A 15,115-nucleotide genomic window follows, 5' to 3' on the forward strand; every position below is an offset into this window, starting at 1 on the left:
GGTCTGAAGCTTTCAGCCCAGCAACAGTAACTCTTAATCAGCTGTTGATTGTGGGTGGTACTTCACACCTGGAAGGTACGAGTCCAGCACCTTTATAGCTCAGAATACCCCGTTGGGTGAGGATTGGCTATTCTCCTTTTTTGTTTATGCAGTTTTTTATTTGGAAATATATGTACTTTAACTGATATGCTTTGTTTTTCATCGATTTGTTGACATATACAACCCCCCCCCCCCTCCCACTGTTACACCCACCTAGAGTACAGCAAAATGCAAAGAGGTCACCTCATATCTTCGAGCTAGACGTCCACATATATAGCTACACACATACACACACACACACACCTGCATCACTCTACACAGTAAATACAGTCATGACATCACATACATATATCCATACATTAAATAACAATAGGATCGTCCAATAGGAAGAAACCAGAGTGCCCACATTATTGTTTATCTAACAGTCAGATTAATACATGAATACAAAAACAATAGGATTGTCTATTTTAAACTATTTCTTATATGGATCACAGTATTTCTTTTGTTCTTGGCCTTATAGTCGTTCTCCAACTTTTCCTCCTCCAGGACCAGCCTCCACGTGGAGGTGGTTCCCCCATCATCATCTTCATCAGCGGCCTCCTCCTCCTGTGCTCCTCTGTCCCCCCCCAGCCCCTCCAGCCCCACCCTGGAGGAGCGCCGGAGGCCGGGCACCCTCCTCATCTGGCAGGAGAGGGAGCGTCTGCAGCAGCAGAGAGAGAAGGCCAGGTCACGACTCACTCGTGTTCTTTATATACAGCCACCATTTAACATGGACACTAGCGTTCAGAAGTGTGGGCTCACCCAGACAATCTGGTGTTCTCCATGAAAACTCTCACTTTTATTTATCAGATGAATATAAAATATAGTGAAGACATGGACAAGGTTATAAATAATGATGTAGTTCTTCTTGTGGCTCAAAGGAAGGCCAGTTTTATAGCTTCACCAGCATAACTGTTTTCAGCTGCGCTCACATCAAAAGGGTTTAAAGGGTTTTCTACCCCTCCGTTAGTCTTCTAAGGCGATAACACAATGTACCACTAGAACACTTGAGATAGGCCTCTACACACCTCTGTAGAGACTTCATTAACACCAGAGAATAGTCATCTACACATTAACATGTAGAGTTTATGATTCATTTAATGTATCTTCATTGGAAAAAACAGAGCTTTGAAAAATAAGGACATTTCTACGTGACCCCAAACTATTGAACGGTGTACCTATGGGAGCAGCTCCCTTCTGTCTGTCGTTTGTAACTTTACGCTCTCATGTCTGAACTCTACTTTAGCAGTTTGCTGAAGTCGACCTCCAAAGCAGGAAGTCTTGTGGCCGCCGCCCCACAGACAGAAAGTAGCTCAGCGTAAGTAGAGCAGCGACAACACAGTCACGTGACTGAGACTCACTACCAGTCATGTGACTCTCCAGCTCAATCAGTGCGTTTACATGCAATCGAATTATTGGCTTAGTCGGACTGAAATCGAATTATCCGTTTCATGTAAACACCTTAGTCGGACTATGTGCGGTCCGACTTCGGTCCGATTAACACCCCTGGATAGCTCGGTCCGATCCAGTTGATAATTCGACTCGCGGCATGTAACTCTGAATTCGATTCGAACTGGACTTTGCGTCTTTGCGCATGCTCGAGATCCCGCCCGCCCGCCCTCCTCCCTCCTCCCTCCCTCCCATGTCGTGACCCGGAAGTCGAAAGAGACGATAAATTGTTTCTGCCGGCCAGGTTGCAACAAATAACCAGTCCCGCTGCTAACCATGTTGGTGCCCTAAGCATAACTCCTCATGATGCCCCCCTGAGATCGGGTCTGTGTGCGCGGATGTGTCGGCGCGCATCACGGCAGAGCAGTGTTAACGGGGGGGGGGGAGTTGCTGAGCGATTAAATATATCTCTTGTTCTGCCTGTTTTTCTGCCTAAAAGGCGCCTAATATTTCTAGACTGAAATAATAGCGGCATTATAATTATTATAACTATGAGGATTTTATTAGTTGCCTATTTTGTGGTGCCCCCTCAGGACTTGGTGCCCTCGCGCGCATGGCGTTATGGGAGCAGCGGCGCTGCAAACAACGCTATGGAGAACACAAGAGCCACCACACATTTCTGGACCGAAGAGCAGACAGAATTTATGCTTAATGTATTGAAGGAGTTGAACATACTAAAGTTCATGGTTCTTTCTCGAAATGTTGATGTTGTTGTTGGTGGTGGTGAAGAGGTCAAGCGGAAATGGCTGTATCACCACGAGTTGTAATGAAAACAGCGCCACCTATCGTATCGGATATGACATGCTTTCGGCCAATGATTCGAATTACTCACTGCCATGTATATTGGGATAACAGCTGATCCCCCAAAAGATAGCATAGTCCGACTAAAGCAAGATTCGAATTATACCATCATGTAACCGCACTCACTGTGTCCATCCTTGCGTTTCCTCACTGATTTACAAATGGAGGTCTCAGGGAGTGGAAAGCTCTGTGTGGTAATCTCTGGTGTGTGTCTCCCCCTAGTGGTGCGTCTGCAGAGAGCAGCGGCGCCCCCTCAGGCCTCCGGCAGCGGTGTGCAGTGAGTAGAGACACGTGAACTGTGTCTGTGTGAAGCCATTGTTGGACATCTCTATTCTTCTTCTTCTTTGAATTAGAGTGCTGATCAGACGAGCTCAGGGTCCCACTGTACCCTCCTACAACGCTCCAACAGCAGGACAGGTACACACACACACACACACACACACACACACACTGGGTTCTCCAGCTTCCTCCCACACGCCTCTTAGGATGACTGATGACTCTAAAGTGCTCGCACGTGTACATGTGAGCCTGTATATTATTGGATGGATGATATTGTTGTTCTCATTACCTCTTAACACTTTTTAAACCAATAAATCTTGTAACATTTTCGTGACGGTAACGATGCGTTTCATTTGGTTGCATCATATCCTCTTTGTTCTTGAGCCAGCATTGTGGTCTCTGACTTTACCACACACACACTGAGGAGAGTCACTGGTGACACACACACACACACACACACACACAACTGTCTGACAACCTGACTGTTTACACCTGTTACCTGATTGGTTGTTCCAGATGTTCCCTCCTCCCCGAAGATGTCCCCTCCCCCTGGTCAGACCCAGAGACCCAACAGCTTCCTGTTCCGCACCTCGTCCCGCGGCCACGTCAAACCCACAGGTACTCACACAAACACACACTAACACTACACACACACTCACCTACACTACACACACACACATCTACGCACACACACACACACACACACCTTAGTTCAGTGCTTCAGTCGCCCCCCTCCTCTTGTTTCAGGGTCGGTCCTCCCTCTCGAGTCCCGTACGATGCAGCGGCCTCCGAGAGAAGAGCGCGCCGACGTCTCTCAGCTACGCAAAGTACGCAGCGCAGCGCTCCGGTCACGTGTCGCTCTGCGTTAACCGAACATAACCAGATGCGATGTTCCATGTTTAAGACTCTGGAGCAGCGGCTGAAGATCTCTCTGCCGGAGGACCTGGGCGACGCCCTGTCCAACGGCACCGCGCTCTGCCAGCTGGCCAATCACGTGCGACCTCGCTCCGTGTCAATCATCCACATTCCCTCCCCAGCAGTGGTGAGTCCCGCCCCCTTTCAGGGATGAGACGTGTTGGTTGAGCCTTTAATGGGTTCAAACTGTGATGCAACCAATCGGTTCACTCCAATGCGTGTGGTGAGCCCTTTGAACAGTGAACTTATATCAGCATGTTTTATCATACGGTGACTCCTTGACTATAAGATGCTGTGACATGACCTGTGGAAATGTCTCGAGCCATAAACATGGCGTCCATATTCCACTTCCAGGCTTCTTGTATGATTTTAAATTGTTCTTTTGAAGCAAACTTCAAAGTGAAGTTCCCTTAACGTGTTTTTTGATATTATTTCCAGCCCAAACTGAGCTCAGCGAAGTGCCGACTCAACGTGGAGAACTTCATCTCTGCTTGCCGCCGGCTGGGAGTCTCTGAGGTAACGACCCGTCTCTCTTCCTCACAGCTGGTGCAGCCGACACATCCATAACGCTCGGTACTCGTCCTCCTGTCACTTTTGATTTTACCGTGAGAAAGAAGAAGAACAAATAGACAATTTGGAAAAGATTTTGATAATATTTAGCCGTAACAAACTTTCTTGAGAAGCAACTCAAAAAGATCCCAAATCCACCAGAGGGATTCTCTTTCCTTTAGTACCGAGTGCTGTGAGGACTGCTGCTTCCTCCGACTCCCAGAGTCCTCAGCGTCTCTGGGGTCGCGTCAGGGAGGACAGGACACATTATTTAGGGGGCACTTTCCCCCACTGACTGAAACCCAGGGGCATTACAAATACATTAGGACACTTTTTGAAATTTGTGAAATAACATTTAACCTTTGTTTAAAAAATAATCAATTTACTTATTTATGCTTACAGGATATGAGCCATAAAAATGTCAATAAGACTATTAGACAGTAATAAGACTATTAGGAAATAATAAGACTATTAGACAATAATAAGACTATTAGACAGTAATAAGACTATTAGACAATAATAAGACTATTAGACAGTAATAAGACTATTAGGAAATAATAAGACTATTAGACAATAATAAGACTATTAGACAATAATAAGACTATTAGACAGTAATAAGACTATTAGACAGTAATAAGACTATTAGACAATAATAAGACTATTTGACAATAATACGACTATTAGACAGTAAAAAGACTATTAGGAAATAATAAGACTATTAGACAATAATAAGACTATTAGACAATAATAAGACTATTAGACAATAATAAGACTATTAGACAGTAATAAGACTATTAGGAAATAATAAGACTATTAGACAATAATACGACTATTAGACAGTAAAAAGACTTTTAGGAAATAATAAGACTATTAGACAATAATAAGACTATTAGACAATAATAAGACTATTAGACAATAATACGACTATTAGACAGTAAAAAGACTATTAGACAGTAATAAGACTATTAGACAATAATAAGACTATTAGACAATAATAAGACTATTAGACAGTAATAAGACTATTAGACAGTAATAAGACTATTAGACAAGAATAAGACTATTAGACAATCTTCTACAGATTCAAATTGTTTTCTGAGATTCTTTTGAACAAACAGAAAACATAAATAAATGAGATCATATTCAATTGTATTCTTATTTTATTTATTGCTATTACATTTTTTAACTAACTTATTAGTTTTTTTAATAATTCAAAATTAGATTTATTAATGTTGTGTACCTACCTAGTACAGGCGGTACAGACAGGACACGCACAACAAAGAAACACAATGCTGTTAAATGATCATCGTTATGGGGCCTGTGTTGCCCCTCTAGTGACATCAGGGCCACATGATATTTCTTGGGGGCAGTTTTTTTGACCTGGTGGGTTTCCCACGCTGAGTCACATGCAGGCTCACACTGGGTCCTGGTCGGCTGTGGACCTCATCAGTACTCCAGAGCCGGGTTCAGGGGTCGTCTCTAGCCGTCAGTTTGAATATAATCTCCGTGCGCTTTCCGCTCCGTTGTGTTGCGCCATCGTTCCGTCAGAGCTGGACTGATGCCAACGTAAAACATCTGGATCAGTCCAACCCTAACTCTGTCCTCCTCCTGTCATAACTACTTGTGTTCTCCTCCTGTGTGTGTGTGTGTGTGGTCCAGGCGGACGTGTGTGCGTGCTCTGATGTGCTTCTCTGTAAGCTGCCCGCCGTGCTGCGTTGCGTGGAGGCGCTGCCGGCGGCGGCGGAGGACCGATCCTCCTCCTCCTCCCCCCGCCACGCCTCGCCTTCGTGGTCGTCCTCGTCCTCGCCGCTGTCCACCGGCTTCCTGCTCTTCTACTGCGCCGCCATGGCGCTGCTCTACGGCCTCTACTGCTACCTGCTGCTCTAGAGGAGCAGCGCGGCGCCGTCGGACTCGCCGGACGATGAACTGCTCTACTTCTGACCTCACACAGCTGTGGGCTCAGACGATGCTCTGCAGTGTGTGTGTGTGTGTGTGTGTTTTCAGTGGCCTTTGAGCCGAGCAGAGTGTGTGTTGACGCTCCACCGCTGCACTGGTTGGATGTCTGAGCCGCGTAGAGCCTGCAGCACCTTTTAGAAACCGAATACACTACAGCACAGAGGAAGAGGAAGAGGAAGCACTACACTGATCACGACATGAGCGTAGCCCGGTTCAGAGGCGGGAGCTTTAACTGTCTGAGGCAGCTCTGCTCTCATTGGTTGAGACTAAATGGGCGGAGCTAAGGACCCTAATCCAAATTGACCAATGTGCATTCCCCTAACATCCACTTTGAGATGCGACCCCTTGATGGTGTATTATGTATTGTACACTGGACAAATGACAAATACTCCTATCTAAAACGCCAACATGCAGACTACGGTCCAGTTTCATTCTCAAAGATTAGTTTATTCGCCGTTTATGATGACGCTGAGATGGGAGAACAGTGTCAATCAATGGAAGCTGCTCAGTCAAAGCTGATTGGATGAGAAGAGCAGAACCATTCCTAGACGTCTTCGCTGACCAGCTTCCCGAACACGAGTACACAGATATGCTTTTTAGTGGATAGACGATCCCAAAAAAATCCCCAAAGTTCTAACTCCATATCTGAGAGAACTTTGAGACCATATTGATTCTTTAGCTCCCCACGTTTTAACTTGAGATGTTCAGCTCGACCTGAGAGACGTAAACCGCCCGGACGCAACTGTGAATGTCGTTTTTAGCCTTGAGACGACAGTGAGACATGTGACACGGTGCCTCTCACTGATTGGCTGCTCCTATTTTTATACGTCTGCTATGCTAACTGTGAGAAGCGAGGGGGGGGGGTGACCTGACCTGACCTCCCTCCCACACTTCATGTGTCCAAACGGTACAGCGCCCCCAGGAGGCGCGTGGTGTGAAGTCTGGTTCAACCAGCTGACTTCATGTTTGTATAAATGTAAACAGGCTATTAAATTATTCCTTTTTTTATTTATTAAATCTGTTCTATTTTGTTCTCCGAGGTGACGCGGCAGAGGCTTTGTGTGCTTTAAGTCACGCACACACAGGCAAATAGGATCAACGTTCAATTATTCCGAGTTCCAATCAGATTGCTTGTGTAGACGTGTTAGACGATGCTCTGCTGCTCCCCGCGTGGTTATGACGCTTATGGCACGGCGTGGGATATGAGAGCTTTCTGGATTCACACTGCAAAGCCCTTCATTCAGATCGTTACTGTTTTTACTTTCATTTGGGCCTCAAACCAGATTCAAACCAGAATGGGACATAAGAGCTTTCTATTAAAACTGATCTCGTAATTATTATTCATATCGGTTACAAAATGTTGGAGGTAAATTAAATCAAGAAATAACCTACAGTTAAAATTGTGGTGGTCCTTTCCCATTATTTCTCTTCAAATGTGAAACCAAAAGTTTTCAACATAAAATAAATTACGAAATCACATGAAGAAATTGTGTTAAATGTACAAGTCATAACTGAAATGTTCTGACTTTCATTTCATGCCCTCTTAGCCCGTTAGCTCACACTAGCTATAGCACCCACAATGCACCTGTGTTTCTGAAGCAACAGACTAGCTTCAGTTGCTAATAAACAAACTAGCTTCAGTTGCTAATGAACAAACGCAGAGCTGCTTGTGTTTGGTGTGACAGCTAATCTGTGGCTAACGAGCTGGTCGCCCAGAGAGAAAGTGAATTAGCTACTTAGCTTATGCGCTTCATTTTGAAGGCCAGTAATAAACCAACAAAGAAGTGAGCCGACATATTGTGCTGCAAGTGTGTACTGTGTTTATTTACAGTCGTACATTTACTCTCATTTAGTGATTAAAAATGACTAGCATCCTGGTTGCTCTAGTTAACAGAGGCTAGCCAAAGCTAATTGTTTACCAATGGAAGCTAACCGTTGAGCCTGCTTTAGAGGAAAAATAAAAGCATCTCTTGAAAGAAATGCCACAATTTAAAAAACTGACATTTAAATTGTTTATATTGTAGTTAAAACTCAAATAAAACTTCATATGAAAATGACTTTTCATATCAAGTTTAGTTTGAAAATGTTCACAAATAATTGGTATGTGTATATATATATTTTACACAATATATTCATGGGTACTTATTTCATGTATTTTTGTTTCTATAATAACATGTTGGGGCCCACACGTCAATGTGTTGAGCATCTAGTTTAATAAGGTGAAGCACGCTGGTCCAGGTCTCTGCTGCAGTCTGAAGGTCCACTGAAGTCTCCTGTCGCATGTCACGCTCTTTACTAGCCTGCTGTTTCAATTCAAAATGTATATTTTATAAATGAAGCTGGATTAAGCAACAACCAGTAATTCATTCACTGGTTTAGACAAAGCTCTATTCTTTAATATGTTAGCGGAACAGAAATACAGTTGTATTTTATATTTATATGACACCCTTGTATTATTGAGAATCTTTTTGGAGTTTATATAAATCTATATGTAAAGTTTTGTTCCCATCCCGCTGTAAAGACATGATTAAAAAAACAACTTTGACCGTGTGTGTGTGTGTGAGTGTCCGTCTGCTCGCCTGCTGATGTGCTTCTGTGTGTCGGTACCTGCAGCCCAAACCTCGGGGCCACTTACGTCAAAGGTTATTGAGTATTACAATAATTTATTTGGCTACTATTTTCAAGATAAATTAGATATTTTTTTCAACACTTAAGTAGATTAAACGATAAATCTGGGCATATTCCATATTTCTGTCAACAAATCCCATGTGCAGAACCAACAAATACATCTAGGATTACGTCATCGCTGCCATTAAACTCCATTGTTGTCCTGCTCTCAGGAATTATCTATTTATTACATTTGTAAATAACGGGTGCAAAGGAAATAAAATTGCACAATTTTAAACCGAGAAGCTCAGAAAACTCATTAAAAAAGTGTGTGGCGAAGAAGAGGGACCCGGATGTGCTGTAGTTTCTATAGTATAAGTGTAGGGGTGTGTTCCCCCCGCCAGCCACAGGGGGGCAGCAACGAGCTTAGAAAAGCCACCAATGTGTGTTTCCCAACAGCAGGTTTTGGTTTTACAATAGAAGAGGGGACGAGGCCCTCAGGTGGGTCTCTGGGTCCAGAGACAGGGTGGACACGTAACCGTAGGAGACGGACACGTTGGTGGTTGATGGGATTTGTAGTCAATAAGACGGATATAGAAAAACACCAGACTTACCAGTAATGTAGAGGAAGAAGATGCTGCACATCTCTCAGAACAGAGTCAGTGATATGAATTATAACTGATTTGACTTTAGCCTTAAAGTAATTTCACAATCCTGATGCAACGTGGTCCCACTGAGCCGGTGTGCAGGTACCTGACGTCCTCTGTGCTCTAACCCCCTCTAAAGCTTGTGTGCTCTGCAAACAGCAGGATCACCACGGTAACCTCCATTGGCCCGTGCTGCAGGTGAGTGTTGACCCCGAGGTCAGGGAGCGGGAGCCGGTGGGTTTGTATAGCGCACCACTCAATGAGGAGATCTGCCTCTCCACGTCTCTGGAGGCTTATAGGTTTGATCTAAGACGTTCTGGGTCATGTGTGTGAGCAAGGTCCTCTTGAGGGATCCAGAGGTCACTGAGGATCCAGGGGTCATCTCAGGAGGCCGCTTGAAATGAAACGTCTGAGGATCAACGGTAACGTAAAGGCTTCGCTGGTCACGGTGGAGCGACTTCAAACTAAGAATTCCCTCAACGAAGACGAACATGTCTCTACATTTGATCCTCAAGGTTCAAATACCTAAGAAGTTTAGTGTGAGACCCCGTGAGCTAAAGAACTACAAACCACTTAGAATGCTGTTACACACACTACCATTCAAAAGTTTGGAGTCACGTAGAAATTTCCTTATTTTTCAAAGCACAGTTTTTCCAATGAAGATACATGAAATGAATCATAAACTCTCTACATGTTAATGTGTAGATGACTATTCTCTGGTGTTAATGAAGTCTCTACAGAGGTGTATAGAGGCCCATCTCCAGTGTTCTAGTGGTACATTGTGTTATCGCCTGAGAAGACCCTTTAAACCCTTGTGATGTGAGCGCAGCTGAAAACAGTTATGCTGGCGAAGCTATAAAACTGGTCTTCCTTTGAGCCACAATAAGAACATTAATATTTACAATAAACATCATTATTTATAACCTCGTCAATGTCTTGACTTTATTCTATATTCATGTTACAATTCATTTGATAAATTAAAGTGTGAGTTTTCATGGTGACCCCAAACCTTTGAGCGCTAGTGTAACTAAATCCACTCCAGAGGTTTGTATGTGAAGTCCTTGATACATTCTGGTCATCTGGAATGTTTCACTAAATGAAGTGAGAGCTTTTAAAGGGACTCAATCTCAGAAGCTATCAAATGCAAACGATGTCTCTGTTACAGTTTAACAGTTGTGGGAATAAAGAGATTTATCTCTCCGTCTGGTCTCGGGACAGATGGACTTTGATCTGTTTCTTTGTTCCGCTGCTGCAGAAATCACATTTTTAAAGGTGTGTGTGTGTGTCAACATGAAAGAAACAAGCTTCCACTCAAAGTGGAGCATCTCTGCCGATATGTAGATGTATCAGGACTACAGCTCCTCCATTCAGCACCCAGCTGCTGCGCTGAAGACGCTGTAGATGCTGCTGCGCTGCTGTTATTGGACGCGCTGCTTGCTCGTTTCTCGGGGAAGTACAAGTCCTATATAATAGGTTTCCTTCCCGCCGGAGGCTGTAAACACTGAACGCTGTGTGGATGTTTCTGATAGCCACTGAACATGGACGGATTAATTTGACTTTTAAAAAAAGTTTTACAAAAACAAAAACGATACCGGAGCTGAGCAGACAACATAACGCGAATTATATGACCATGACATGAATGACTTAAGCCTAGCATATACCGGCTATGGCGCATCGTGTCATATCATCATATCAATACAAAGTTAACTAGAATGGGCACTCGGTAGAGCGCATACCTTCGCATATCACTAGATTGGGCATTGAATTATGAACATGTTGGCATTAGTTGCATGCCAATTGGATAGAAATTGACCGTGCTATGGTAAAAAGAAGATTTTGACCTTTCCATGACCTTGACCTTTGACCCGATTGATCCCAAAATCTAATCAAATGGTCCCCGGATAATAACCAATCATCCCACCGAATTTCATGCGATTCGGTTTAATACTTTTTGTGTTATGCGAATAACACGCATACAAATAAATAAATAAATAAATCCACGGCGATCAAAACATAACCTCCCGCATTTTCAATGCGAAGGTAATAACAGCGACTTCACGCAGAGGCTCTGGCTTAGGGGCCCCCTGAGCTCATGGGCCCCTGGTGCCGGCAGGCTCGTTCGGTAATCCATCCCTCAGTAGGACTATTGGGGCCTTGTTACTGACATGAATGACTTAAGCCCAGCATATACCGGCTACGGCGCATCGTGTCATATCATCATATTCATATCAATACAATGTTAATCACAGCGACGTCACGCGCGGAGGCTCAGGCCCAGGGGCCCCCTGAGCTCATGGGCCCCTGGGCCTGGGCCCGGTAGGCCCGTTGGTTAATCCATCCCTGCCACTGAAGGAGCTGCTGTGTGAAGGAATGCCACGGAGCATGTCTTAGAGATGAGTTAACCCCTCGCCGCCTGGTTGAGAGGAGACAACCCGATCCCACAGGGACCAGGACCCAGCCACCAGGGGGCGCATGAGGGGCTCTGTGGGAACGTTTAGCCTAGCTTAGCATAACCGTGTCTGTACATTCATCCACTGGAGGAACAGCTGAGGAGCAATTCAGGGTTCAGAGTCTTTGCCCAAGGGCACGTCGACAGTCTGTTTATGTATCAAACGTGTGTCCTCTTACCTGTCACTCTTGTCCCTTCCCAGGATTCCTTGTGGTCCCCTCAACTCATCATGGAGGACGAGGGTCTGAGTCGTCTGGCCCAGACCGTCCAGGTGTTGGTCCACCTGGCCGACGGGACCCCGGACCGGAACCGCGTGGGTCAGCTGGCTCCACTGGACGCGAGCACAGCGTAGAGATGTCACCGTATCTCACCAGAACATGCTCATCACATTCAGTGTCCACAGATCAAAATACATGGGACCAAATAAAAAGAGTGTAAATGACTTCAGAGCTTTGTCTTTGTTCGTGACTCGTGGTAGATTTAAAGAACCCTTAAAGGGAGAGGACAACCGGCTGGAGCCAGATCCTGGTTAGCGTAGCTTAGCATAAAGACTGCAAGCAGATGGAGAGAGTTAGCATTTAATAACACATCACGTCAGATAATAAAATAACGTTTTAAATTGACAGACGTCATCATGGCCGAGCATAACGCACCCGAGTCTCTAACGGTTTACAGTCAAACTGCATTGTGGGTAATGTAGGAGCTATGACCAGAAGAATGCTGTGGAATGGAACATCTGGTTGCTGATGCAGCCGCTCCTCTTTGGGCTCCCATCACAACACTGATGTCTGAACTCATAAGCAGGGAGAAACACACTGCTCCAGGTGGAAAACAGAGGCACTTGAACGCACCACAGGAAGGAGGCGTGCTGTGAACCAGGAGATGGCGGAGCAGCCGTCACCCACTTGAACAGGAAGTCAGTTTAACAGAAGCACGTCTTCTCTAGAAGCTCTTCGGCATGAAGCCGCGCAGGCCGAAGCTTTCAGAACACCCAACTCATCACTCCGGACACCTGAAGAACATCTGGACCGGTCTGCAGACACGACGTCCTGGAGAAGGAACTGGACCTTCACCGGTACGATGGCTTTGATAGTTGTTCTTTAGACATCGTTCCAGTCAAACAGGAACACGTCAACATGATCGTGGAGTTTATTTATAAAACATATTCTCATGCAAATCTCTTCAAAGTCAATAAAAATACAATAAAGTAAAAAAAATGCTTTAGAAATCTAATAAAAACCTCAGAGATCAATTATCTGGTGATTATTCTGTAGATGGCATTACCCTGACATGCTGACCCACTCTACCTGACCCACTCTACCTGACCCACCGTACCTGACCCACCGTACCTGACCCACTCTACCTGACCCACTCTACCTGACCCACCCTACCTGACCCACTCTACCTGACCCACCTGACCCACCCTGACCCACCTGACCCACCCTACCTGACCCACCTGACCCACCCTACCTGACCCACCGCATTGACCCACTCTACCTGACCCACCCTACCTGACCCACCTGCACTCTACCTGACCCACCGTACCTGACCCACCTACCTGACCCACTCTACCTGACCCACTCTACCTGACCCACCACCTGACCCACTCTACCTGACCCACCGTACCTGACCCACTCTACCTGACCCACCCTACCTGACCCACTCTACCTGACCCACCCTACCTGACCCACTCTACCTGACCCACCTGACCACCACTACCTGACCTGACCCACTCTACCTGACCCACCTACCTGACCCACTCTACCTGACCCACCGCACCTGACCCACTCTACCTGACCCACCGTACCTGACCCACCGTACCTGACCCACTCTACCTGACCCACCGTACCTGACCCACTCTACCTGACCCACTCTACCTGACCCACTCTACCTGACCCACTCTACCTGACCCACTCTACCTGACCCACCCTACCTGACCCACTCTACCTGACCCACCCTACCTGACCCACTCTACCTGACCCACCGTACCTGACCCACTCTACCTGACCCACTCTACCTGACCCACTCTACCTGACCCACTCTACCTGACCCACCCTACCTGACCCACCGTACCTGACCCACCGTACCTGACCCACTCTACCTGACCACCCTACCCAGGGATGAATTAATGAACGGGCCTACCGGGCCCAGGGGTCCATGAGCTCAGGGAGCCCCTAAGCCAGAGCCTCCGCGCGTGACGTCGCTGTTATTACCTTCGCATTGAAAATGCCGGAAGGTTATGTTTTGATCGCCGTGTATTTATTTATTTATTGTCAGTAACAAGGCCCCAATAGTCCTACTCAGGGATGGATTACCGAACGAGCCTACCGGCACCAGGGGCCCATGAGCTCAGGGGGCCCCTAAGCCAGAGCCTCTGCGTGAAGTCGCTTTTATTACCTTCGCATTGAAAATGCCGGAAGGTTATGTTTTGATCGCCGTGTATTTATTTATTTGTATGCGTGTTATTCGCAAAACTCAAAAAGTATTGAACCGAATCGCATGAAATTTGGTGGGATGATTGTTTATTATCCGGGGACCAGTTGATTAGATTTTGGGATCGATCGGGTCAAAGGTCATGAACAGGTCAAAATCTTTCGCAGAACTCAAAAAGTATTGAAGAATCGCATGAAATTTGGTGGGATGATTGTTTATTATCCGGGGACCAGTTGATTAGATTTTGGGATCGATCGGGTCAAAGGTCAAGGTCAAAGGTCATGAACAGGTCAAAATGTTCTTGAATCGCATGAAATTTGGTGGGATGATTGGTTATTATCCGGGGACCATTTGATTAGATTTTGGGATCAATCGGGTCAAAGGTCAAGGTCATGGAAAGGTCAAACTCTTTTTTTACCATAGCACGATACATTGTTGTCCAATTGGCATGCAACTAATGCCAAAATGTTCATAATTCAATGCCCAATCTTGTGATATGCGAAGGTATGCGCTCTACCGAGTGCCCATTCTAGTTAACTTTGTATTGATATGATGATATGACACGATGCGCCATAGCCGGTATATGCTAGGCTTAAGTCATTCATGTCATTAACAGGGCCCCAAAAGTCCTACTGAAAAACTAAAGAATAGCCTAAACATTCACTTTGAAGATGTCACAAGAAAGAAACCATCATGATACCTTTCAAGTGACTGTTTATCCCCTCAGTTTATCTATAGGACTTTAGAGGGGCTGAGTACTCCATGCAATATGGGCCCTTCAACTCTGTAGGGAGAAATCCAAAAAGCGAGTGCAAAACAATAGCATTAGAGCTGTCTAAGCACCCCCCCAACACACACACATGTGCTGTTTTTGTAGCATTTCTGTAAAGTTGTTCTTCATGAAGACCCCATTGTGATGTTATCCACCCCTGATCTGTCTGAATGGAGCCCCTCA

At 45.5% G+C, this 15,115-nt stretch overlaps 1 protein-coding gene across 5 annotated transcripts in view; it reads left to right on the plus strand.

Moving 5' to 3' along the window:
• Positions 1-12,169, plus strand: part of lrch4 (leucine-rich repeats and calponin homology (CH) domain containing 4) — a 44,794-nt gene extending 32,625 nt beyond the window's left edge. For 2 of the 5 annotated variants that reach the window (XM_056442173.1, XM_056442175.1), the window contains exons 10-18: positions 586-765; positions 1,325-1,396; positions 2,551-2,605; positions 2,682-2,745; positions 3,124-3,225; positions 3,355-3,434; positions 3,512-3,649; positions 3,961-4,038; positions 5,728-8,574. In XM_056442173.1, the coding sequence (XP_056298148.1) occupies positions 586-765; positions 1,325-1,396; positions 2,551-2,605; positions 2,682-2,745; positions 3,124-3,225; positions 3,355-3,434; positions 3,512-3,649; positions 3,961-4,038; positions 5,728-5,955 (997 nt within the window). In that variant the 3' untranslated portion in view covers positions 5,956-8,574. Of the gene's footprint in view, positions 1-585; positions 766-1,324; positions 1,397-2,550; positions 2,606-2,681; positions 2,746-3,123; positions 3,226-3,354; positions 3,435-3,511; positions 3,650-3,960; positions 4,039-5,727; positions 8,575-11,929 lie in introns of those variants that run through there. The other 3 variants (XM_056442174.1, XM_056442176.1, XM_056442177.1) reach the window with 2 other exon arrangements.
• Positions 12,170-15,115: the final 2,946 nt, after the last annotated feature.

The sequence above is a fragment of the Pseudoliparis swirei genome, chromosome 21, assembly GCF_029220125.1.
Source record: "Pseudoliparis swirei isolate HS2019 ecotype Mariana Trench chromosome 21, NWPU_hadal_v1, whole genome shotgun sequence".
Taxonomy (NCBI): Eukaryota; Metazoa; Chordata; class Actinopteri; order Perciformes; family Liparidae; genus Pseudoliparis; species Pseudoliparis swirei.